At 44.2% G+C, this 27,264-nt stretch overlaps 1 protein-coding gene across 4 annotated transcripts in view; it reads left to right on the top strand.

Annotated features, from left to right (window-relative positions):
- The window catches only part of SPNS2 (SPNS lysolipid transporter 2, sphingosine-1-phosphate), a 126,045-nt gene that overhangs the window by 34,129 nt on the left and 64,652 nt on the right, over positions 1–27,264 (top strand). For all 4 annotated transcript variants that reach the window (XR_009746420.1, XM_061470373.1, XM_061470371.1 and 1 more), the window contains exons 2-3: positions 1,631–1,696; positions 24,955–25,091. Coding sequence is in view for 3 of the 4 variants with exons in the window: in XM_061470373.1 (XP_061326357.1) it covers positions 1,631–1,696; positions 24,955–25,091 (203 nt within the window). In the remaining variant the exon portion in view is untranslated. The remainder of the gene's footprint in view (positions 1–1,630; positions 1,697–24,954; positions 25,092–27,264) is intronic.

Genomic DNA, 27,264 nt, shown 5'->3' with positions numbered 1-27,264 from the left:
CTGCTCAGAGCATCTCCCTCCTCTGACAGCTTTAATAAGGCAGGGCTACAGCTCTTAATCCCCCTTTTCCCATCAGCAAATCAGTCCCTTTGGTATCCTGGGGTAGACGGTTGGATGTGCCATTTTGCTTCTTGCATAGGTGAGGTTCTGCTCTTGGCTTGCTCATGCCCCTTGAGCACTTGGTGGTTCAGAAGGCCTGAATCCTGCTTAGTGCTCACTTCAGCAGAGGTTTCTACCATGGAACCAACATCAAGGTAGTCTCTGCACCAACTTCAGAGTACGGTTTTCTATCAGTTGCCATCCTCTCTGGAGCATGGTACAGCTGCTGTGTTTTTGGATTCATTTTGTGCCCTTTGCTTATTTTCACTGGGCACCTCTGTCTTCTTTACCCTCTTCCTGTCAGGTATTGACACACATTGATAAGATTCACACCCTTCCCCACCCAGAGCCTTCTGGGGATTGTTGTAGGAGGTTGAACTAATGTTACTGGGCAGGCATTGGTGATCTAAAGCCCACCTGAATGCTGCCTTGTGTAAATGGTGATGTACAAGCAGTACAGAACAGAACAAATGAGCTTTCTTGCTTTTCCTTCTTTCTCTGTATCTGTTTTGTCTTTAGTACCTTTAATTTACATCTGTTTCCTTGGCATTTTCCCAGGTGTCTTCTGGGAATAGTTATCTCGAGGCCTTGTATCTCTTTGAGTTTGTCATTTAATGTGATCCTAGCAGACCCAAAAGCTAAGATATTTATGGTGCATGAGTTCAGGTTGCTGCTTGGTTGATCCCTGTGGCCTGCAGTGATGAGAAGAATCACTTTGGAAAAAGCCTCAGATCAGGCTTTGAACTGGAGGTGAACTTTTATAGATGCTCAGTAGAGCTGGAGAATGGGGGTTCTGGTGTTTTGAGGAATACAGTGGCCTAAATGACATTATATGGATGAATGTATTTGATACCCCAGTGCTAAATCCAGCTGAACATGTAAATACTACAAAACCTGCTCATTTTGCTTATGTCAATTGATATATCAGGAGCTCAGGGAAGAGGCAAGGTTGGTTTGGGTTCTGCTGGTAGTTACTTTAAACTAAAAGTGACACTTGGTCACTCACCTACCTTTACTAAGCTGTTTAAATGTATTTTCTACATTTTGTTTATTCTACAATTTATATTTTCTACAATTTGTTTTGGAAATGAGAACCCTACCTAAATGTGAAACTTCTATCATTGCTGCTATCGCTGTGTCATATCTCCTCCCAACGGAGATCTGTTAGAACTTGTCTTGGATTCAGTTTATCTTGTGGAACCATCTGAAGCACAGAATCAGTTTCTCTGTATGTCTGTAAAAGAAGAGGAGGAATCTGGATTCTGCAGAAAACAAACCAAAAGAGAACTTAAGTAGAAAGGGAAGACCAGTTGCTTATGCACCACGATTCAATTCCCAAACTCTTTGCATGATGCTGTATCAGCTTTTATTGTAGTAGCCCATTACATGGATAGAAAAGAAGCCAATGTGCAAACTTTAGACATTATGTGTCCAAACTAGTGGACTTTGAAGCTTTGCTCATGCTTCACAGAAGTTGTATGCTTTTCAAAGGCTGAAGGCACTGAGGTTCTTTTCTCTGTTTTCCTTGTAGGTGTGTTACTAGACATCCAGCAGCACTTTGGAGTCAAAGACAGTGGGGCTGGCTTGTTACAAACAGGTAAGAGGGTTTTTTTTTCTTGCTGGTTTTTGTAACCTTCCTCTTCTCAGAAGGGTGCTCTCAGATTTCTTCAGCTATGGCCCTTGGGTACATTGGCTGTGAAATATGCTCTTAGGAAGATGCATGAACATGAGGGGTTTTGCTGGTGGGCAGGAAATCAGGGCTCAGGATGGCCCAAAGGCAAGCCAACCTATTTATGACAACTACATTCAAATAGGAGTCGCTGCATCATCTATGTCAGAAAACTCATGATAAACCAACAGCAAGATCCTGTCCTCACTTCTAACTTTCTGTAGTTGATAAGAAGTGTGATGTATGGTGCCCTTCATGTGCTCTAGAGAGAATCTGCTGAATGTACAGTAATTGGGAGTACAATGCGGCATGGAAATGTAAAACTCATCAGGACAAGTACCTGAGGATGAGAACTGCAGGGCAGGCATTCATGCAGGCAATCACTGCATTCATGGAGCTCATGGATTAACAATATCCCTTTGATTTTGGTGCTGTTAGCTTCAGACATTTCTCTCCTTGTGTTTAAGATAGATTATTGCAATTGTGATGTCCTTTTAATGTAGGAGCCGTTTGAATGTTGCAGACACCTGCAGACAGCTGTACAACCCCTGGGCAAACCCCAGCTTACTGGCCTCTAGACCTGAGGTGATTTAGAGGAGTCCCTTTGTCAACAGACGGGATTGGATGACATTGAGGAGCAGTCTCATGTAGTTGTGACAGCGCACTTGGTGTTAATGGAGAGTTGAAAGGACTAGGCAGAGAGCAAATGCAGGTTCTTAGGGTAGAGAAGCCTGGTTTGGAAACTTCCTACAGATTTATTAGTTGAAGTCATAGATTTGTGGTGCTGTGGTTGTCTTGTCACTGTCATCTGTCTGAGGGAACCACACTGGATCAATTATATCTCTGAACAAAATTAGAATTCAACTAGGATTAGAAATAGTGTGCCAGAAAAACATTTTTTCCATGCTTTTTTCCTCATGCCATCACAGTGGATACCAAGCGCCTGTCAGGAGCTTGTCTGTGGAACTGTAGCCAACAATAAAGTGTATATAATCATTCATTCTTTATGATCACACCAGAGGTGAGAATGTTCTGAATGCACACTTGACCTTTGATTTCAAGCTATGTGAATCACTGCAGTGTCTCCTCCTTTTTATTTGCTGCAACCTGTGTTACAGCAGGGTCCTCATGTGTGGCTACAGTTTCTTGGTAATGCTGCAATACAAACACTTAACAACAGTTTGTATTAGAGCTTTAAAAATGCTCTCCTTGGTGGATGGCAGAGTTCAGCTAAGCTGATGTCTGCTGCATGTGTCCAGAACAGAAAGCTTGAGCTTTACAAGTGTTACTGAGTATAAAGAGCACAAATCAGTTAGGCCCAAAGTGGCCATGGTTGTCTGTCAGCCTCTTTTCTACAGCAATTAGTTGTATTTATTTATTGTACTCAGAGGAACAAGTCCTCAATGTATCATTAGACACAGAGTGCCTTCAAGAAAACATTCTGGTGGAAAATGACACTTGCCAAAGCATATATTTCACCTTCATTCCCCTCAGTGGATTAAAATCCTTTGCAGATGATTTACTGACAGCAAGTAAGAGCTGAGCTCCAACAGGGCATTTCATTTGTTAATTGCAAGAAATGTGATTTATTTCTTTAGCAAACATACAGGGCATCTGCAAACAGCATCACTGTGAGGTACCGCAAGATTGCTGCTGAGTCTGCTGAGGGTTTAGGAACGGGTAACTGTTGCTTTAAGAAAAGCAACACTTTCTCCTGGTTGGGTTTTTTTTGCTCATCTGCAAACTGAGGGCTTGATTTTGCTCCTACAATATGGATAATGATGCATTAATCCCAGTTGCGTCAGAGGAAAAGAGTGCTCACAAAATAAAACATCATTTCCCATAAGTAAGGGTAGGGGTACATAACTGGAAACTTATTAAATGTATTACTTCAGCTTATCAAGTTTCTGTGTTGGCAGCTGGCCCATGACACGTGTACCCTGAACCCTGGTGAAATAAAAGACACTGCCCTGAACCACTGTATAAATGCTACTTTTAATCTTTTGTCTGTTCTCTAAGCCTGACCTCTCTGGATGTGCAAATCTGGGGTAATGGATGCGGTGTAGAAGTGTTTGACCAAGGCTGCAGAAGAAGCCTGCAGTAGAGCTGGGACCAGGACTGATGTCTCCCAGACCTCTGCCTTAACCTTGAACAGTTCCTTTGCGAGCAGAGACAGAAATATCACTCCTCCCAAGAGATGGTCCTGAAAACTGACTGAATGATGCGAGACAAAAGGCTGCTCCTCCTCACTATGTCCTTTGAATAAAGAGTGGATTAGTCCTCAGGTTGTTAATCCTGCATTTAAATGAGTCCTAAATGAATTTACAATGTTAATGAGGAGTGAAATGTAGTATTCACTGGCAGTTCTTATCACTTATTCAACAGGCTTTAAAAAATAAGACAAATCAAGGCTGCACACAATTTTAGGCAAGAGATGGTGCTGCAAACTCAAACAGCAAGGGGAAAAGCAACCCACCAAAGGCAGTGGATGATCCTGCATTCAGACTATAACCCATTCTTTGCAGGCACAGCTGTCTCACTTCAAGCATTCAAAAGCCAATTCACACACTCTCAGCTTCTGCTGCTCTCTGAAAGCAAAGGTGACTGCTTTCTTAGGAATTGCAAAGACAGGATTTGAATTTTTGTCATCTTTTCTATCAATCCTGAGATACAAGCTGCTCTTTGCCCAGCAGATATAATGAAAGCTGGTTAGAGGGGCACTGTGACCTCCCAGTAAGGAAAAATCACAGGGACACTCCAGCCTCATCCATAATGGAAAGGAACAGAATGGGGCAGTCTCTGCAGCAAGGATCCTGTGACAGCAAAGGACACGCTGACAGGTCACAACTGCTGCTTGCTCAGTACTATTGTAGGGCAACAGACATATGTTAATTCCAGAACCTTGGTTTTCTCTGGATGATGCTATAATTCTGTGCTGATCTTGCTTTTTAAAGCACTACATATGCAGCTAGAACAATATTAGTTAAGCCCACTGAGCTGTCCTGCAGGTCTGCACCCGAGCTTGTGTCTTTCCCAGCTGGAGAAAGGATAACCCTGGCCAATCTCCAAAGGTGATAGAGCATCTCTTTGCCTGCTCGAGCTGTACAGCTGTAGTCAGTCAATACATTTATAAGCCAAGCCACACAAAAAGTGTTTCCCATGTGTGGAGTTATGTAGGAGCAGCAGTTTGGACTCGCCAAAACATCTGGCCTCTAAAACAACAATGACTGAGAAGATAAACAGCTGGATTTGTAGAACTGCTTCAAAATGAAGTTATCATTCCATATATACTCAGACCGAAGGAGCAGTGCCCAGGGCTGTGTTATGGTTTTCACTAGATTTCTTTTTCTCCTTCTTTCTTCAATTTTTGTGCTTTATTGCTCTGCCTGCTTTCCTTGCCCTTGGATTTATTTTGCTTTTGTGCCTCTTGTCAGTGGCTATTTAGCACACCAGAGCTCTAATAGTAATAGCGCCTGGCTTTCAATACAGTTTGTCTTCTGAAGATCTCAGGATGGTTTATATAGGGAGGCATAATGAGGCTTGCCCTTTTCTACAGATGGGGAAACCAAGAGAACCAGATGGGAGAAATGACCTGCCCAAAGTCACACAGCAGGTCTGAGGCAGACCCAGCACAAGAACTGTGGTCCAGCTCCTGAACATGCAGCAGTCAACTGGGTTGATGCTTAGACCCAGAGATTTGATCCTTGCTAATGGGCACCTTCATCTTCCAGCCTGGGCAGCTCAAGCTCAGAGGAACGCGCATAAACCAATTGGGGCTTCTGCAAGTGAAAACCATGTGAGGCATCAAATGGCAGGAATTCCATTGAAATGCAGAGGGGGAAAGTATCTGTCTTCAGAAGGTATAGGGATGTCATTAGAGGAAACCCTGGTAACCAGGTTTATACCATAAGGGCTGGAAGCAAGGAAATGTAAGGATCCGGAAGAACTCATTAAAGGTGAATAATCATAGATAACTGGGGCTCTGAAAGAACTTGTGTCTTCTCACGTGGAGAGAGGTGGGCATTCTCCCAAAGGCCTTTCAGCTTGTGTTTGCCAGGCAGCCTAGCAATGCCAGGTACTTTCTGAAGTCTAGTTCTGGGCTCCTTTTTCCTGGAAGGGTCAATTCCAATTAAAACTTCTGCTCAAATGAAAAGCAAAACCTTCACTTGAGTTCCTCTACCTCTTGAGCTGACCTAATGTAACCTTGTGCTACATTGCAACCTTGCAGAAGTGTTAGCAGCTCCGGTGTGCTCTAAGCATATGCAGTGCATAGGGAACTTGAAACAGTGGAGTGCAATGATGGGATAAATCACACTTGCTAAATTGAAGGGATTTCTTTCAACTCGCTTTGATTCCCATCATCTTGTCCCTGGCTCATAATGACAGCCTGTGCTCTAACATTCCTTCTTTATTCTGCACAGAGATCACCTGCTCTGGATGCCAACCTTGAACATATGTATGCTATAAGAGTTGCAGGTGCTGCATGTTTCTTTGCTACCATCTGCTTCTACCTGAATAGATCCTGTTTTGCCCCTCATCTGTGTTATGCATAACTGAATCAGATCTTCATCTTTTGCTTCCTACTGCACCTGCTAGAACAGAGGAACTCATATTCTGGACACTTTCTTGTTTAAAATTCATGGTTTTCCTTTTGAGTGAATGACTTCTTACACAAGAACACCTCCCCAGGCCCTGGTATCTCAGGTGCCCAACCCAAGCAGACAAGACAGAGTACTCTGTAGTTGCTGTTCTTGATTTACTGACTGCAAATGGTTTGGACCACCATGTCCTACCTAGAGCAGGTCATACTACTGTCATCTTCCCTTCTGCAAACCATGCTAAGCGTTCTTAAATCCAGGTTACTTCTCTGGCAATCTGTGACATGCCAGGACAAGGTGGAGCTCTTTCTTTGCCAGGAGACCCTTAAGCTGTATCAACAAGGAGCAAAACCTTTTTTCCCCATACCTGATTTTGTATCATGTTTTCTGAACTCCTCCAGCCATGTACAGCATGCTGCTGATCTAGGGGAGTTTGTGTAGGACAGCTCCAGCTTAAGCAATATAGATGAAGAAGCAGGGCTCTGCATGCAGTATTCCCTGGTTAATGTTGTGACAAGGGTAGGTCTTTTACTTATCAAGGTGGGGTAAGTTAAGATAGTCCAAGAGTCTGATTATTTCCTGCTGAAGTATTTTACAGGTTCCAATAGTCCTTTTTTCCTGTCTGCTAGAATGGTATCTGCTATGCTAAGAAGCCATGGCAGTGTGAGGGACTGATTCATACCAGCACTTAAGCCTATGTGGAAATCTCTCTGCAATCAAGAATGAAAGTACTTCCTTGAACAGTGAGCAGGTTACAGGAAGGTGTTTGTGCCCTTGTGCACCAAGGACCCATAAAACTGGTGTTTACGGTGTGCACTCCCACCAGACAGCCCTAGATTGCAAAGTAAATCACGTCTGGTGGGAGAGAAGATGCAGAGAAGGGAGGGAAGGTGTCCTGGTCTTCTGCTGATGGTGTCATGCTTTGCCTTCTTGTTGCACATGTGAGCAAGTGAATGCAGGCCACTAGAACAGGGCACCTCTCCAGACTGGCTTGTCTTCAGTAATATCTTGAGTTTATGAGACTGCATGGCAACTACCACAACATAACAGTTCATTTCCCATCCCGTCTTCCTGCTTTGAAGGAAGGTTTGTCCTAACTCTTTTCTACTGGGCAGGTACTCGGGCTGGTTGTTGCAAGAGAAAATTGCACTTGTGCTGCCTGTGGCAAGTCTGTTCTCTAAGTAGATATTGGCCTCTCTTCCCTCAGGCTGTAGTTCAAGCACCTCTTGCCAAGGTTGTGTTGGCTTCTGTAATTTATTATAATAATGAGGGGAAGGATTTCCCACAGATTTTGGAGAAGTGGTTATCCTTCCACCCAGAGCCCTAACAGCTTTTCACACAGCCTGTCCATCTTCCCCTGCACATGTTCCTCAAACCTCAGAACTTCATTCAGGCTCTTTATAGTGGAAGATGGGATTTTTTGTGGTATTGTGTAATGCTTTTAAACAACAGCTTCCTCTTAATACCAGCTATGCAATGTCACATAGAGGTATCTGCACTGTGTTTCGTGCTCATGTGGTTCAGAGGGGCAAGTCTTGCCACCTTTGCTTTTTTCAGTAGCGCCACATTGGTGTTGGAAGAGGGAGGTGAACAGTTGAGTTACATTAACTTTAATGCAATTATTAGACATCTAATGGCTACCACTTGCTGGAAGAGTGGTGTGTACTTATATTCAACACCTCATAAGTAGCTTACTTTTTTTTTCCTTGCTTCTGCAGTGACGCTAAAAGCTTTTGGTAGTAAATAGGAAACCTGCTTAGCTTTAATTCTTGCTTTTCACTGAGCCTGTAAGTTTTCAGTTAATTTTCAAGTATGGTGACCATAAGAGCGTTTGTATACGGTCTAAATCAGAAGGAGCCCTGTACGTCTTCTCTGTACCCTGCTCTAGGTCTATGCATACAGTTGTCACTAATTCCTATTGGGTGCAATTTAAAGGTGTTAGCCCAGAGTGGGAGAGGTGATTTTAAGGGAAGTTGGATCAGCCTTCTACAAACAGGGGGTGCAAAACCAGAACTAACTTTTATAGTACATTTTTCATATTTAATATGCTTCATCCCAGGGAAACCATAAGTGTTTTCTCTTAAAAGATTTATTTCAAGATGGCTTTAGTTTTCTCTTGCCTCCCACACCTGAAGCACTCTTATTTTCCTAGAGCACAAACCTCCAATTCTGCAGGGCACACAGTGTCTTGTGGAAAATGCAAGCAGCAATATTCATCCAGAGATGTGGGCTCAGGTGATGAAGAGGTCAGGTTTGGTCTGTGCCCACTGGGAGTTTTCAAAGTTAACAGTTAAAAATGGGAGTTGAGAGCATTGCTGTTGGAGGAGGTGTGACAGGCTGAGAGAGCTGAGAGAAAAGAAGGTTCTGGGAAGACCTTAGAGCAGCTCCTAGTGCCTAAAGGGGCTATAAGGGACTTTTGACAAAGGCCTGTAAGGACAGGACAAGGGGGAATGGTTTTAACCTCACAGAGGGGAGATTGAGATGAGCTGTTAGGCAGAAGCTCTTCCCTGTGAGTGTTCGAGGCCAGGTTGGACACAGGGGCTTGGAGCAAGCTGCTCTAGTGGAAGGTGTCCCTGGCCGTGGCAAGGTTGGAACTGGATGAGCTTTAAGGTCCCTTCCAACACAAACCACTCTGTGATTCTATGATGATTTGAGAGAGAGAGATCATTTGGATAAATCAAACAGTCTTGACAGAGTGTGAAGGAACTTGGAAGCACTGAAGACACTGTCCTGCAATGAAGCAAAGAGCTAGGTGTTAGTTGTAGTACAGCAGGTATCTAGTATGCTCTGGAAGTACCAGGGTGTTTTCACAGTAGTGAGAATGCTGGGATCCTAGACCAGTCTATGTGATTATTTTGCTTCTTTATTGTTCTCTCTCGAGTTCCAGATGGCTTTTCTTCCAAACCAGTGCTTCTCAAACTTTTTGGGCTGTGTACCAGACCGCTCTGCATCCTTACAATCACATTTTTATGGTGATTTATCATCAGACCACTATAAAAGTACCATTGCTGTGTGGCTGGCTGCAGAGAACTTGCTGTTACCTTGTGGAACGCAGTTTTGGGAACCATAGCCTTTAACCGTTCCAAGCTGCTGAAATAGCTGGTGTGTTCCAAGCAGGAGCAACTACATTCCAGTATGGGCTGCAGAGATTCCCATGTGTAGACCCACAGAGACTTGGGTTGGAGTGACTCATTTGGACACACAGATACCTGGCTTTGAAAATGAATTCCAGAGCATCAGTTACGTCAAAAGTGCACATTCCTCATGGTATTTGGTGCTGTTACCAGCCTGCAGAACTAGATTCCAGTTAACACAAGTAAGTCTCAGTTGCATGAATGGTGCATTGTTACAGCAATTCAAAAGAAGTTTCTCACTGCTCTCCCCTTCCCTTCAGTGTGTGCACACATTCCAAGGTTCTTCCCATATGCTGATGTAAGGTTATACAGCAAAGACCAGTCTTCTGCTCAGAGCCTGCGGGGAGCCTGGTTTTGGAGGGAAAATCTTACTGACCATAGTCCATTAGCCCAAGTCAAAGTAAGTTCTAACAAAAATCTAATATACATAGACATTTTTCTTGCTAAAATCCTCTTTAGTTGTTTTCAAGTTCATCAGGGACTGCAGCGATAGGACAAGCAGTGATGGGTTCAAACTTAAACAGGGGAACTTCAGGTTGGATACAAGGAAGAGGTTCTTTACTGTGAGGGTGCTGAGGCACCGGCACTGGTTCCCCAAAGAAGTGGTAAATGCCCCATCCCTGTCAGTGTTCAAGGCCGGGTTGGACAGAGCCTTGGGTGGCATGGTTTAGTGCGAGGAGTCCCTGCTCACAGCAGGAGGGTTGGAATTAGATGATCTTAGGGTCCTTTCCAACCCAAACCATTCTATGATTCATAGTCCAGAAACTAGACTCCATTGTTTAGGCCCCAGACAAATAAACTGCCGGCAACACCATGACAGGTTTTCCCCCAGGGTTCTGTTTTCAGCTGTGTAGGACTGCCCATAATGAAGCTCAGGTGGCTCCTTGGGACATTTATGATGGTGTGGCCTCTCAGGAGCGGAACGAAATAGGCCTTGAACACAAACCGACTTCAGATGGGCCAACTGGGCAGTCATCAGTCTCACCTTATATATTTATAGGCCTGATTGAAATGGGCTTTTTTAATGTTAACAATCCCTGGATTCAGCAAATCTGCCTTTTCTATTTTCCATTAATGTCACTGATGATGCATAAAGACATTGCATTTGCAAATCCTGTGCGCTGCAGCATTTATTCATTCCAGTATGTCACTCTCCAGTAGTACTCACTCTCCCAGAAAGAGAGTAGTCAGAAGAAACTCCAAGTGAGGGATTATCTAAAACAGGGTCCGGTCATGCACCATGGGTATTGAAACTGCTGTTAACCCTGGCATCTCTTACAGAGGTCATGTTCTTCCATCCACAAGTGCAAGGTTAGTTGCAATGCTCACTCCTGCAGCTGCAGTTCAACTTGGTATGGAAGTCGGCTTGCAACTTGCAAATGCACTTTGGGATGGCACTTTGTAAACCCATGAGGGTGATAATCTTCGAAATAAGTGTAAGACAGAAACCAGATTCATTCTCCTTTTCCTTTTCCAAACCATAGCAAATTAAACACTGGGATATGTCAGTATTTCAGCCATTTCTTTAAATGGATTTATCCCTTTTTGAAGGCCACTCAGCCACTCTGGAACACTTTGTCTAAATTGCCATTTGTAACAGCAAGAGGCAAAAGCATTTCTGAATGCTGCCAGCAAAAATGAACTAGCACATGATTCCTATGGAATAACACTGGCCATTTCTAGTTGAGAGTGGGGTTTCCTTACACACTCTGTGATCCCCTTTTATTGCAGGATGAAGAATGCTTGTCATTGCAGGTGTTTATTTGTGGCCTGCTGTTTGTTCAGCTCTCTTGTCCTATTAGTCAGGACCTAATTGCAAATTGCAGTCAATAGCAGTGTTTCTTTGTATTTACTTTGTGGTACAAAAGCCCATTGAAATGTTGTTGGCATAGAAAAAGTAGAGGGCTAAGCCTGTGGTTCTGTACCCTGGCAGAGACTTAAGTGTAGATGGACATTGTATGGAACGGGATAGGAAGTAGGAATTATTTACGACCCCTGTCCTGTGCACAGACCACTGCTGCTTAAATGATGCTGAGACTCCCTCTAAAGCATTCTGGACACTCGCTGCTGTGGGAGTTGAGGGAATTCTTTACTGTGAGGATGGTGAGACACTGGAATGGGTTGCCCAAAGAAGTAAATGCTCCATCCCTGGCAGCGCTCAAGGCCAGGCTGGACAGGGCTTTGAGCAACCTGGTCTGATGGAACGTGGCAGGTTGGAACTAGATGATCTTAAGGTTCCTTCCAACTCAAACCATTCTATGTTCTACGACTCTAATTCCAGATGCAGATGATGTTCCTAATGCCTCTGGCTCACTGGTGGATCTTGTTAGGGAGGTGGGGTTTGGTGGTTTTCCCTTGTAGGTTAGATGCCAGTCCCGAAGACAAGCATAGATGGCATTACCTGATGTCTAAGAGAAAGCAGCATGGCAACTGCTGCAGGGCTAGAACCTTGCTTTCTGCCAAAGACATGTCTGACCCACACTGCACTGTGTATCAGCCTAGGTCAGTGGTTCAGGGACTTACTTCCTGGCCCTTGCAGCTACTGGAGAATGGTGTTTGTCTAAACACACAGTGTCTGTGAATGCACAGGAGTAATAAACCAAATAAGACTTAGCTCAGGGTACAGAGTAAGTGTGAGTGCAACTGGTTCTTTGCTTGCATTTTAGAGAATTCATGACTCACAATGAAACTAGACAGCAAGTGCATTTACACACGACACTCTTGGCGAACACGTCTAGTCCAATTCAGTCAGCCAGCCCCTGAGTGTACTCGCATTCTGTCTTCACATGCCTGCCCTTCACTTCCCTCTTACAGGAATGGGTTTAAAGATAGTCTGTGTTATTGATTCTTTCCTTCCTAAAAATATGGGGTGTAATGTAGAAGCACATAAAGTGATCAACGTCTTGAAAAGGCTCAGGGATGTTTTCCTTCTGTTGTCTTCGGAATGCTGAAACAATCAGTGCAATCAGGTCAGCTTGCTGGAAAGCACTCCAGGAACTTAGCAGTGAGCAGTTGGCTTGTGGAAATGAATGACACAAGGGGCAAAGCTTGAAAGACCTCAGATCTTTGTGTGGATAACACATTATAATTCTTTGGAGGGCTTAAAACAGCCTCTGAGCAATTCAGCTGCCTGTGTGGGAATTTTGTGTACTTTCCTCGGAAGGATCTGATAACTGTCACTGTCACAGGCAGGATGCAAGGCTTACATGGTTTTCTGATCTGTTGCCATGGTTCTCATGGCTTTATGAAGTGGTCTCCTGAGGTTACATGAAAGATCTTTGATTGGGGGACTTGTTATTATTATTTATTCATTGCCAGTGCCTTAGGCAGAAAGATGGACATCGCTGTTAAGGAGAAACTGTGAGGTTCCATCGAGAGATGCTTTTCTCTCCTTCTGTGTTGCTACTTTGAACTGTAAACCCAGTCAGCACTACAGAAATTTCCTCTGTAAAATTAGTGTGGTTTTGGTACAGTCCCTAATGGGTGGTAGATACACAGCAAGGGCTGTCATTGCATCATTGCGTGGGACACTGCTGTATTTTACAGGCACCTCAATAAAGAGTAGGCAATTGAGCAGGACAATACTGAAATCCCTCTGCGACCAGCAGGCAGCTTTTAGGAGCAAGGGTTTGGTGGGCAGACTTACAAGATGTATGTGTTTCCTCCACAAATAAATGTGGAACTATTTATACCAAGCACTAACATCCCTGGGAGGTGGGGGAAGTTGGAGGAAAAACTTTGAGGAAAATAATCCCAGGCTGTTGGTTTAACATCAAACAAAAATAATTGCCAACAATTGCTTTTACATCCATCTCATCTGTGGACTTTAGCATATTCCTCTTCCATGGTGATTCCTCTTCCATGGTGATTCCTATTCCTAAAAAAGTGAATTGGCATAAGGCTGCAGACAGCAGGATTTTAAGAGCCACCCCCCTTGTTGATGCTGCCTGCATCTTAGAACAATTGACTGAGAATCAGATATTTCAGCTGTGCTCTTGACCGTCTCCAAATGAGAGGTACTGTATTTTCATCCCTTAGAATTCAGTTTAATCTGACAAACGTTTGCCTTCTTTCATGTACCTAGAGCCAGGCAGTTTACTGATCTGCTGTAAAAGCACTCTTGAAGATGTATGGCTTGAGTTGGGCAGGTAACAATTTTGCAGAAGAACAGGGTGAAAGGGGTTTGCTATCAAGCCACTTCTACTTGCATGTGTCCAAACACATGTGAATGTGTTTTCTTGTTCTCCTCTGTCCAGCCATCAGTGCTCTGCTCCTGCACTTCAGTGATAACACCAAGCAGGATCTGGAGTGCCCTGGAGGTCTGTCATTAACCCAAAGTGTTTCCTGTCCCTTTTCCATGTGTTGACATGCTTTCCCCAGCGATTTCAGGAACGTGAAAGCTGCGGCTATGTCTTCAGATTTAAATCCCACTAGGACAACTTTGGTGGATGTCATTGACAAACACTAAAAGCTTGAGAGCAAAGTCTCCTTTGGTCCCTCTGTCCTGGCTGGAGTAGGGAATGTTTTGAGGAGGTCGTCAGTGCTGTGGGAGTTGATAGTCCATTGCATAATTAAAATGAGATTATGGCCATTTTCCCTTCAAAAGAGGGAGCATGTGTTTTGCCAGGCCCACTGTAGATGGTACAACAGCCCCCTAAAGAACTGTAATAGTAATTAAAAAATAATCCATCAGTCCCACTGGCTGCCTGCAGAGAATGTCAGAGAAGCACCGCGTCCCCCTCCGTGTTCCCAAAGCAGAGCTGTGAGGATTTGCAAGGCTTTGATATAGCTTTTCCTTGCCTCTCTCAACATCCCTGCAGTTCCCACTGGGATAGCCCTCTGGGCTGACGGCTGCAACATCCCCCCTGAGCCAGTGTGCTGGTGAAAAGAGGTGGCTGAAGATCTCTTTCTGGCTGAGACTACTACCAAAACCCAGCTTCTGCGCTCCAGCCTTCCCCAAACCCCTCACCCTGTGATGGAACTGTAGCTGGGTGAGCTCTCCTGTGCCCTTGCTGTTGTATGGTGTCTTCATGAACTGTATGTGTGGTTACTGCAGGGCTTCTCCTGCTTGTAAATGCAACCAGCAGCTCTTAGGAGCTCATGTGTGGAGCTCAGCAACGCATTCCTACTGTGGAATACAAACCCAAACAAAGCCCTGGGATAAGAATACATCAGATGAACATATCTTTTAGCAAGTTTCCATCAGTGCTGTGGCACAAGCAGCTCTTGATTTCCCTCTGAAGGGGAAGCACTTCCTATTGTGTTGTTTTTCTCAGGAAGCTGCTTCTGTTGGTAAATTACGTGTTAGCAAAGAATTTAATAGCGACGCACTGACCTTTCAGAGTGTCTCCTCTCTCTCCTGTTTTCTGTTGCCACAGAAAGCAGGTTTGGGGATTGATTTCTCCTAATGCACGCTAGTTAAATATTTGAAATTAAAATGTTAGTTGAGGGAGGATGCAGGATTAGAGGCACAGTTGTAAAGAAGCATGGAAAATCTCATTTTAGGATGAAAACAGGCTTCCCTCTCTATCTCAAATTAGAAACAAGGAACATTACTTCTCTTTGTATGAGATACAAACGATCTATCGTTCTATTAAGAGAATAACAGATTGAAAGTATTTTATTGCTAGTTAAATCTAATTCCTGGCACTCAATGCAGATTTCAGGGATCAACGGATTTAGATTATTCTGCATTATCAGCTTTAGGCTGTCATTTCTTGGTGTTTAAGTGCACTCCGTGGTCGAAAAGCCTTTGTGGGCAAAGGTGCCCATGGTGTTCCTGCCCCTGGGGAACTGGGCTTGCTTCTGGTCTCCTGTCTCTGCTGCCTTACTGGGACTGGTCCTGCACGTGGATTGTGGCAATCCCAAACGCAAGCACAGGCTGGGTAGAGACTGGGTTGAGAGCAGCCCTGAGGAGAAGGACTTGGGTGTGTTGGTTGGCAAGAAGCTCCCCAGAACTGTGTGCACTTCTGGCATCCCCAAAATAAGAAGGGCATGGAGCTGTTGGAGCAAGTCCAGAGGAGGCCATGAGGATGATCAGGGGCTGGAACACCTCCTGTATGGAGACAGGCTGAGAAAGTTGGGGCTGTTCAGCCTGGAGAAGAGAAGGCTGCGTGGAGACCTCATAGCAGCCTTCCAGTATCTGAAGGGGGCTACAAGGATGCTGGAGAGAGGGACTCTTCATCAGGGACTGTAACAATAGGACAAAGGGTGATGGGTTCAAACTGAAACAGGGGCAGTTGAGGTTGGATATAAGGAATAAGTTCTTTACTGTGAGGGTGGTGATAAATACTCCATCCCTGGCAGTGTTCAAGGCCAGATAGGGCTTGGAGCAACCTCTCTAGTGGAAGGTGTCCCTGCCCATGGCAGGGGGCTGAAACTGGATGAGCTTTGAGGTCCCTTCCAACCCAAACCATTCTAGGAGTCTATGAAGGTTAGTTTTCAGTCCTCAACAGTCCCCTGATTTTGCTCCCCAGGTGGCCAGACAAGCTCACAAGGTGACACAAGGGAAAGTCTAACCATTTCTTGTAACAGATTCCATCTCTGTTTCCAAAGGCTTCTGTGAATGTGATTGTAATGTGTGTCTGGTATCACAATTGCAATGGGCAAAGACTTATCTTAAGTAGAGGAAAGGGATAGAATACAGTAAAGATCCTTTGAGTTTGTGGTTATTTAAGTAAGCCACCTTTCATCAAGCCCTGGGCACTTGGTGTAGGGATCCTCCTGACAGATACCCTGCTGGAGGCTGGTTTGTGATCAGAGCTATCGGATCTATGGCACATGTGCAGGATGCTCTGGAAAACCGCACAGAAAGGGAAAAGCAGGACTGCTGTTCTTCCTGATGCTGACTTCCACGAGTGTTAGAAGTGGTCACGGGCTGTTTCTACAACAGCAGCTAAGATTGGCTTAGGTGCATTTTAGTCATGTTGAGCCAAAACCAACCTTGTAGCAGTGTCACTGGTGATGCTGCAGTGGGGCGAAGCCGCTGACTCATTGCTGTACCTCTGGGATTTCCTGTTTAATTCCAGGTTGACCAGGATGGATACAAATCCATGCTAATTGGCTACTCACTTGATGAGGTTTCCCTCCAACAGATTGCACATCAGCAAACCGGCCCATGTCACGCACTGTGTGAGCACTGAGCTGCAGCCAGGAAGGATGATGTCCTCTTTCACCAACAGTTGTTAACCAACGGGCAGAGCCAGCTAAATTAAATGCAAAAGAAATGGCAGAAGGACAAAGCTACTGTTACCTGACTGGGTACTTCATTGCTTTACCCTGTGAGTGTGCATGTGCAGGGTCAAAGGCACTTGTGGGTTTAGAAACATGACTGAATTTTGTCCCTGCCCATGGCAGGGGTTGGAACCAGATGGTCTTTAGTGTCCTTTCCAACCCAAACTATTCTGTGCCTCTATGATTCTGTGATTTATTTCATTGTAAAAGATATTCAGTGAGGGCTGGCTGTCTGCTGGTCACCCAAAACCAACTCACTGCAGAGTCAGGCATGCACCAGTTTAGGCATCAGGGAAGCAGTGGACTGTAAACTGTACACTGGAACCGCTCCTTTGGATTGCTGCCTGCAGCACTGTTTTATGAAGTACATCTCTAGGAACACAGTAACTGGTTTATTGATGCTCAGGTTGCCCAAATTCCCTTAAAGCAGTGGTAATGTAATCACTGTAATTCCCAAAGTGAAAAGCAGAAGGTGAGTTTGGGTTTTTCCTCTTTTCTTTTTACATTATGTCGTCTGTGTAGAGCTGTTCAAAATTGAATCTTGTAGCAAGTTAGCTCCTGCTCCAAGTCAATTTGCTGGACACCCAGAGAGATGGAGCAGCACAGTAGAACGCCACCTTTGCCACTGTACATTTAAAGAATTTTGAAGTAGAGCATGAATGGAGTTGGATTTGGAAAATGGTTGTGAAGTAATAACTTGCTTTAGCAGTAAGCACGATAGGAATGGCTGAATCTTTAAATGCAGCTTTAATGACATAATATTGGAAATTAAGATTTAAGAAAGTGAAAAATGTTAATGCTGTTTTAGATTTTGCCTTTTTTCCCCTCTCCTTTACAACACTGATGGCCTGAGTCAGGAAACCAAGACTGATTTCAGAGTTTGAAATCTTAAAACAGTATTTGTGGGGGCAAGTCAGAGGATCATTGGTCTTTAGGGAGTGCTGGTATGTCATGGACCATAGGAGAAAGGACCAGAGAGTGATCAGTTTTATAGAGATACTGGCTTAGGTGCATAGAAAGTAGCCTGGAGACACCATTTGCCTTTCCTTTAAGTCTATGTGGAAGGCCAGGGTTTGTGTTCTCTGCACTGTGTTGTACCTAATCATTTCTGGGTCTCTCTCTGTCTTCTTGTTATACTGCCTGCAGACACGTCCAATCTCAGCTTGCCAGTAGTAGTGCCAGAGTCGGCAGTGGTCAGCTCCCTGGTTATAGTTACCTCTCACTGGTTGTCATCAAACTGCCCTATATCCTCTGAACAGTCCTTAAAATGAGCCCTTTAGAAGACCAGAATGACAGTAGTTCATGTCTTAGAGCTACTGCTTTACTCCCACTACTGAACATGCAGCAGTGCTTGCAGATGTACTTGTTGAGTTGAATGTCTCATGGTTTGGTTTGTATTTCAGTGATTTTGCCTGTAAGTCTGCCGTGTAAGGAACTGCCATGGCCACTGGCCTCTCATGTTTGCCAGTCTGGGGGCAGCAGCACTCGTGTAAAGGTTATTTCCCTTTTCAGCCTTTGCTTTTGTTAGAGTTATTTCTTGTAGCTGTTGTCTAGGCATTTGGGACTGGAGAGGAAGACTTCTCCATCCCTACGCAACAAAAGCAGAGTGAGTAAAATACCTCTTACATCTGTAGCATCCCATACTCACCATGGAATGGATCAATGATCCATTGATGCTATATATGGCAGTTTTGACAGCAATTACTTACATTTGACCACAGTGGTTTCTCTTTGCCCAGTACAGCTCCTCTCAAAGCTCAGGTGGCATTAGAGTGTTCTTGGACTGGTTTTCTAGCTATTCTTATATGATTTTATGTTTCCAAAGAGTGGATTTCCCAGCAATTCCCACTGAAGCAATTATTCTTGTTGGCTAAGGTGAGCAAAGCCAGCCTTCAGGATATCCTTTGCTGGGAATATAAGAGATAATTTGGGGAAGAATCTGGAGAGGAAAAGGGATGGAATTATCAATACTGGATTCTTCCCAAGGCTGCATCTTGTGTATTGTTGAGTCAGTCATGGCCTTGGCAGGCAAGCTGTGTTCAGACCATGTCTGTCTTCGTAAGTGGTGTTTTTGTAACTGGGTTCTGACTCTGTCACAGCAAATGAAATTGAGTGGTATCCTACAGCAGCTGCCTTCTCACTGTAGGTATGTATGGCAGCTCTGGGTGTATATAGTCATCCTAAACATGTTGTTTGTATTTTACATCAGTTTGCTCTAAGGAAAAACCTGGCATCTCATGGTGCAATGTGCTCCCTGCAGAGAAGACAAGATTGGAGCTTGGATACTGATGAGTAGCATCAGCAATAAGGGAAACACAATCTAGAGTGTCCTGCCAAACAGAGAGCTACCAGAGAAATGCAATGTGTGAGTAATTATGTCCACACCTTTTAAAGCACTGCTTTTCTCCTCATTAATTTGCTGAGGACACAAGCACACAAAGCATTTATGATATTCTCTATTTCATCTTGTACTGTGGGCTGTTCTTGGAGAGCGTTGCAGGCCACATCCAAGCCAAACAGTTGAATACTTGAGTCCAATTGATTTAGTGTGTTAAATGCTCCTCTGTTTGATGCTGTCAGTATATGACAGCTTTGCATGACATATGGAATGGATGGTGTGTTTCAAAGCTCCTCACACTTGTCAGAAACTTCTAGTCTGCATGATAGTCTGGAACCCAGTGATCTTGTGTTTTGCACTTGCCAAAGCGCAGCAACATGATCCGTCTGTTGGCTGTTGAATTAGAAATGAAGTAAAACAAAGTCCATGTGGAGAGTGATGTAACAGCGTGTACCTATGGCAGAGTTTGTGATACTGATGATGTAGAGGGTCTTATTTTGTACAAGCAATTGTATTGTAAGAACTCATCTTCATCAAAGCATGAATGTTTTCAATCCCAGGGCCTTGGGTTGTCCTGCAGTCAGGTATCGCTTTTACCTTGGCCATGTCACCATGCTGTGTCTGAGCTATCAGGTTCAGTGGCTAAGTAGCATGAAAGGAGCTTTGTTCTTGCTTAGCTTGTACAGTGCTATAAGGAAAAAAAATCCCTTTCCAGTGTAGTTGTAGACCAAAAATACCTCTAGCATGAGTATGGTCCTGTGAACAGGACACTGCTGAAGCTGAAGACCTGCACAGCTTCAAGATTTCTGTAGTTCATCTTGGGTAGGTCACTTTGCTGTGACTGAACTTCCTTCAGCCCTGAAGTAGAAATTAATGATGTTTAAGTTCCTTTCTGAATTGTCCCGGCCTCACTGTGATTAAATGTGCTGTGTATGTATGTGCTGAGTAGTATTATTAAAGCATAAAACTATAATGAAAATGGAAATAAAGAAGCATTGCAAAACCATGTCTTTGCAATGGAAGAGCTGATTGGGCTATTGGGAGAGTCGTTATTGACCACTGCAGGTAGATGGCAGCTGGTGCCATCAACAGCTTGAGAAACCCCTATACCCACAACCGAAAGTCCCTGGAGTAGAAGTCGCTCAACGACACCCCAGCAGGGCAGTGTCTCACGCGGCAACACCCATAAATTATCCCATCCAGAGCGGGCTGGGTGTTGAGGTGTTCTCATTGTTTGGAAATTTGTTGCTGGGGAAGTATTAACAACCTCCCAGCACATAGTTCTTTGCCATGGCTAAGTGGATTGCCAGTCCCTTGAGGCAGAGGCTGTCTCGGTTTGCCTTCTGCAGAGCCAAACACATTGTCAGCATTCAATTAGACAGGTATATATGGTTTCATGCTGACTCAGAGCTCAAAGATAGCCACTATATTTTTCTTGTTGAGCATCCCTGTGTAGAGAGTGAGTTATTTTTATCTGAACCTGAACCTTTCTGGCGTTATTTGTGTCAGGTAAAAATAAACCCTGTACTTGAAGTGAAAAATGAAAGAAGGGATCTTTTCTTGGAGGTGCCTGTCATCATATCAACCTTCCAGTAACAGAGGAAATTCAAGCTCTGCGTATGCCTTTGTCAGTGCCTTTCTTCTTGCTTATACTACGTGGATGACCTGCTGGCAGGAGAAGCAGGAGATGGAAAGGGCCGATCAGTCCACGTAAGAAAAGAGCAAGTGAAGACAGAGGGAACAATGTCTTTGGAATCAAGGGGTGGGAAGCTGATGGGTCAGAGCCGCTTCAGGGAACACTCGTAGAGTCAAGCTGGTAAATTTTTGTTTACAGGGAAAGAAGAGAACAATAAGAGCAATGAGGTCTGGTTCCAGTAGGCAGGAGCTTTTTGTGACTTAAAGTCTACAGTTTCTCTCTCATCTCCTTTGCTTCCACTCTCTGGGGGTTTACTTTTCCATGGCTACACAGACAGCTCCTGAGAGGAGCAGCAGTAAGCAGCAGCTCCCTGGCCACAATCCCTGAAAGATGACTGGCGGTACATGAAATGGGCAGCAGAGGAGGATGCTTTCCTGCTCTGGGGGCTGTTAGGGTGGGAAGTATAAGGTTTGATAGGGTTTTTTAGGCTGTACATTGTTGTAATTCCATCCATGCACGGAAAAGCTGGGCAGTGCTGGCTGCCTGTGCACCTGTACAGGGTGCGACAGGCATTCCGGGGCAGAAATAGCCACCCAGCCATCCTGTTTGGGCAATTAGACTCTTCCTGCATTCTCACCGCAGCCGGCATTTCAGCCACAAAAGGAGGCAGAAAGACAAATGGGATCTGCTGTTGAAAATACCTGTACTTAAAAGAACCTCCCTCCTGGGATGGCATTCATTATGTGTCTGTTATTCATCCTTGGCTCACATAATAATTTGCTCCTGCAGAAATGTATCTCAGCTCCACCCAGTGCTGGGACTGAGCCACCTTCTGCTGGCACAGCTGGAGATCACTTAGCAAGAGGAGTTAGCTGTATGGCATATATAATAGTGACTGACATAGCTACACCTGCGCACAACTGCTCCAAACACAGTCACTTCGAGCCATCCCAAATCCCAGTGGATCTCTAACTGAGCCCTGGCTTGCAAAGCACATCTCTTCAAGAGGTGAGGTGGTTTTAAGTGTAAATGGAAAGAGGAGCTGTTGATTGTTAAGAGGCAAATGAAATGCCAGCCTCTGTCACATGCCCTCCTAATGGAAAAGATTGGTGGCAGTGGGCTGAGCGGAGGCAGCAGCTGCTGTGGTGTCACTTGAGTATTAACTGGGTGAGTGCAAGGAGCAGAAATGCCGTGGAGGAGACTGGCATAAGCGCCCAGGCTCCGTTCCTGAAATGCATCCCTCTGCCTTATGCTTCAGCCGTCTTCCTCTACAGATCAATCCTGATTCTGCTGCCCCTCTCCAACTGAATATGCTGGCAGTGTTCTGAATTCTGGATGAGATCTCTTCTTTGTGGTGTTTAGTTGAGCAGAACCTCAACTAGAGGAACTCGGGTTTCCATCCTACCTGGTAACGTGCAATAGATTCATTCACCTCTGTTCTGCCAACCCAGTCTGGTGCTCAGGAGTCTCGTCCATCATTTGCAGGAGTAATTGTCAAAATTGATTCGTGGGAAATGCCTGTAACAGGCAGATCCTTTTGACAGACCAACACAGCCATCGTATTCTGCATTTATTTGAGTCACTCCATGCTCTGATGCATATTTGGGTCATAAATACTCTGATATAAATTGCATTTATTACAATGACAGCTGTGTTCCATTACCTATTATTTATTAGGTTCTGCTGTCCTTTCATTTTACACCTTGTGGAGCTGTCAAGTCAGCTCCTTACCGGTGACAAAGCGCACTGCTCAGTTCAGAAGCTTCCAAAAATAAATTCTCCAAAGGGATTTGAGTACCATCAGGATGTATGTTGTTGGAAAGGCACTGGACTGTCTCTTCTTGGTTTGTTTTATTGGAAAGAAGAGGTTTGTGCTTTTTGCCTGCTTTTGCCCATGTTGCAAAAGGAGACTTTGTGCTTGTGATCCAGAGGTGGCTGAAGCTGATAATTGATGTGAGTTTTGGATCACCCCCTCCTTGTCTCGGGGTTGAATTAGTCAGGTTATTTGGCATTTGAAATCGTGGCATGCTGACTTGGATGGTTCTGATTTTCACTCAGAAGCTTTTTTAGCTTCATGTCTTTTTACATCATAAAAATGGCAGAATATCTGATTCTGAGATGAAAGGATTTCAGTGTCCTTCAAAGGGTAAGGTCAAATTGCAATGGGCACACTGCTCTGTACGAGTCATTTTCTGCTTCTCATTCCCAATCCACAGTCACGTATCCTTTGTGCCAGGTTGCTGCACCAGATTTGCAAGGTGCTGAGCGCTTGGGTGTTAGTTCAGGAAAGCACTTAATCATGGAATTGATGACCTTAAAGAGCTTGGTATAAGCATGTGCTGAAGTGCCTTGCTGGACTGGGGCCAGGGCAGATGTACCTTTGCAGAGCAGAGATTTGTGAAGCATTCCTGGGCTACTAGAGCCGAGTTCACCAGATGAAGGGAGCTGGAGTGTGCTGCTGGGATGGGTGAGCGTGAGGTCTTTCTAAATGGGATGAGCCCCATAGACATGGGGCTGGTTTCTTGGTGACAGAGTGCTAAGTGGGGCCTCGGGGTAGCTGAGTAGTTTCTCTGTAAAACACAAGAGATAAAAACACTGGGTAAATGCTCATAGTTTTACTCAACAGGTTTTGTTTGAGCAAGGATTTGGAGATAGATGCAGGGACTGAGTGTTCTATCAATACAGTTTATGTGCTAGCATAAAACCACATTGTTCATGGCATTTGTATTGAAATATGTGTGCTATAATGTTGTGTGTGTTTCTTTTCATGTCTCAACACTTTTGTATTGTCTCTATTCATTTTACTCACAATGGAAAAGGAGCAAATCTGTAATTCCAGTCAAATATCACAGTGTAAAATTGATATACAAACAGTCATATGGCTCACAAAATACAGATGCAAATGGGTATGTATTATTTACAGAGCAGCTTTCACATCTTAATGTACTAAAAGAGAAGAGGCATTTAGAGAATTTCATAGTTCAACATTCTTTCGGCATATTTTTGAGCTATTGTATCTCATCATCCATGAAAAATTAATAATCTGGTTCTTAATCACCTTAATTTTATGCATGCATTCCAACCAAAGGGGGGTGTGTCCTCTGCTCTTGCCTTTTCATTCCTATTCTATTCCTCTCACCCCTTTTACACAATTAAAAGTAGAAGGTTGGGGTTAGACAATGCCAAAAGCCCACCCAAGAGCTACCTGATAACTACAGTCATAACTCTGTGACTGAAGAGGGATCTCCAGGTATTCTGGTGTCCCACCCAAATCCCTCTGCATTTGCTGAACCAAAGAAAGTAGAAGTCAAAAAGCTCCTACGACATGGCAGTAAAATCAATGTAGTTTCTCTCATCAAAATCTCTTGTGTGCAGTCAAAGCCAGGTGTAAATCAGCTGAATACCTGGCAGCTTCTGCCAAGTTCCAAATTAATCATGAATATGGTGTCAGTGCCTCGTTTCAGGTGATTTCAGTGGTGTCACTACCCAGATTCTTTTGAGCTAGGCTGAAGGAGTGAACTCCGAAGCTTAAGAGATTTCAGAGAGTTTATTCTATCAAGAGCCTCATTCCTACATGACAGAAGGTCTTGGGTTAATGCTTTGGGATTTGGGGGGGTGAAGCAAATGGAAAAGGTGAATTTGTAGCCTTTCAGCTAAGGATGTTCCTGGCCTGTTAGGGCTTTGTAGGTTAAAACTCTTAGTGGGATGGGTTTAAATACAGGTTCATTGCTGGTGAATGGACCTAACAAGGAGGCAGGAGTTGCCTAACTGTAGGGCTGGTGCCAGTAGGGCAGTATCAGTGTTTGCTGGTTTTCCCTCACTGTTTTATGGTTGCCTTAAAATACTGCTAGGAAGGATGAAAGCAGTTCAGTTTCTGTGCCCTGGATCTCTCTGGTCTCTGCTGCCATAGCCAACAAGGAGCCCTTACCTTGCTTTCTGTTTGCTTGAAACTCCTTCCAACCTCTACGTCACCTTCTCAGTGACATTCAGGCAAAAGCTCTTAACATATTCTGTCATGGTTTTGACCATCTGAGCTCACAGTGGACTTCGAGGGCTGGTGCTTTCAAATGTAATACAAGTTCAGTGGCACTGACTTCTGAAAGCCTTTCAGAATGTGCTGCTTTGTAAGTCAGGGCTGCAGGATGTCTGATTAAATGGAACTGCTCTCTAGGGGATTTGGCTTGCAGAAAATTAGTTTTCATGTTCTTGGCCTGATGTTTATTAAACGTTTCTTTCCTCCTTTGCAGTTTTCATCTGCAGTTTCATGGTTGCAGCCCCTATCTTTGGCTACCTCGGGGACCGTTTCAACAGAAAGGTCATTCTCAGCTGTGGCATCTTCTTCTGGTCAGCTGTCACTTTTTCAAGCTCCTTCATCACTGAACAGGTAAGATCTTTGCAGAGGCATCACAGTGTGCTCAAGGGGAGTGCATCCCTCTTGTGTGTATTTAACATATAGCATGTTGCATTATCTGACCTTTTGTGGGTGAAGTGTGAGCTGTGTAACTGTGTTTTCTTAACTGTGAAAGCTGCTATTCTGCGATTCATTTGGTTCATAAAAAAATACCAGGTGAAAAGCAAGAGCTTCTGTTGACATAAGGGCTTTGTTGTGAGAGAGATCATAATGAAACTTTAAAAGGCTTTGAAAAAGACTTGGGAAGAAAAAGAATCCATGGCTGTACAGTGGTTCTCTTGTCTTCTGATATCTAACAGAAGTCATTGGGGTTTGTTGGCAAGTCTGCTTGTGGAACGACAAATGCATCCATCAGTGGGTTTTTGAATATGCTGAGTTTCCTGCCCAACAAAGGCAGTGAAGGTGGATGATAGGATAAAGATCAGACACAGATTCAGCTCCTATAACACCATGGATGGATATGACTGGGGAACTCATGATGGAGTTGTCAGGCTCACTTAATTTTGTCAAGCAATGCACGGCATCCCTCACCTGCTTCCAGAGCAGCCACAAAACCCCACTTTGAGGACTCCTCATTGCATTCATTTTCTTGCATGTCAGAGAAAACTTGGAGGAAGTAATGATCTGACAGTTTCTAGAGAAAATTATATCCTCTTGTTTTAATCGTATTAGAGAGGAGGTTTAATTGCTGCAGGTGGCAGCATTCCTGGAGAGACAAATCACAGCTCCTGGCATCATCAGACTGATTTCCCCAAGGGAGGCAAGGGCATTCCTCATCCTCTCAGTCCAGCTGCGTTCCAGAGATTGCGGCATTGTGGTCACACCAAGGAATGACAACCAGGGCCTGAACCTCTCCTCCCTGCTCCCTCCTGCCCACCCACATGCTCTGCAGTTTCTAATAAAAGAGAATTTCCACCTGAAGGCAGTGGCAGTCACACATCTGTCTGCCTTCCATGTTGGGTTGATCGTTGCTGCGTTTCTAAAGGAAAATGCATATGGCCAAATGTAGAAGCCTTTAACTCAGTAAATTGGTCTGGTTTATAATTGGCAGGAAAGTGCCTTTTCCAGGGAAAAAAAGCATCTTCCATCCAAAACAAAGAGGCTTTTTTGGGTTTCTTTTTCATTGTGTCTATTTTTAATCTCGCCTAACTTTCTGCACAAGCAGCTGTGAGCAGAGCCCAAAGAGGGAAGCATTTCATGAAGGAACCAATTACCTGCTAAAAATCACTTCTCATGTTATGAACACACATTCATGCTCAGGTTCTCATCAATCTCTCTGCAATGGACCTAGTCCTGTAGTTGCAAGTAACACAATACTGGAACTGGATTGATGTGATCTGTGTTCTCAGAGTTGATTTTCAGTCTAAGGATTTGAGGCTTATTTGCTGAAGTAGTCATGGGATTATTAAGTATGGTCAGTATGCAGGAGCTCAAAGTGGAAGTGGAGTACTGTTACCCAAAGAAAGGGAGAATAATATTTATAAAACTGGATTATGTTTGGAATCCAAACACCAATATTTTGGAAGTCACAAGGGAGACAAGATCAAAATAGCCAGACCTGTGCTAACTGCTCCTGCACTGGCATGAGCACTGACTCTGGACCCAAACTACACACTTGGCCAAAACCCACCCCAGTGCTGAGGAAAATCCCCTGTCTTGATTTTACTGGGATCCACAACTCTGCCAGAAGACTTACTCTTAAGCCAGAGGTCTCATGCCCAGCTCTTGTTACCAGCTCCAGGATGAGATGGAGAATTCTGCAGCTGCTGTATGGATGTGTTCTACCCAGTGGCTGCAGCACTTGAGCCAGCTCATAAGAAAACCCACTATCTCACATACAATCCCTTTTGGAGCCCTGATCTCTAATTGGGAAGACATGCCACATTGAACAAGGTGAATTCCTGAAGTGCTAATGAAGAAAGGTCAGAGAAGAGCTGATGCAACTTTTTTCTTTATAGAGTGACTAACTGGATATTTTTCCTGATCTTTGCCTTCTAGGATTCACTTAAGGAGCAAAACACTGGCTCTTCTCTCAACATTTTTCTTTCTTTCTTTGAAGACAGTTTGTGTGTTTGTCAGGGAGGAAGGCTGGGAGCTGAAATAGCAAAAGCTCTTTGCTGGCACAAATAAAAGCAGTAGTAAGACT

Source organism: Pezoporus flaviventris, unplaced genomic scaffold (assembly GCF_033815535.1).
Source record: "Pezoporus flaviventris isolate CSIRO_AGI_PZ_B2104156 unplaced genomic scaffold, CSIRO_AGI_Pfla_v1 ptg000063l, whole genome shotgun sequence".
NCBI lineage: Eukaryota > Metazoa > Chordata > Aves > Psittaciformes > Psittacidae > Pezoporus > Pezoporus flaviventris.
The sequence above is the reverse complement of the archived record's forward strand: the minus strand, read 5'-3'. Positions and strand labels throughout refer to the sequence as shown.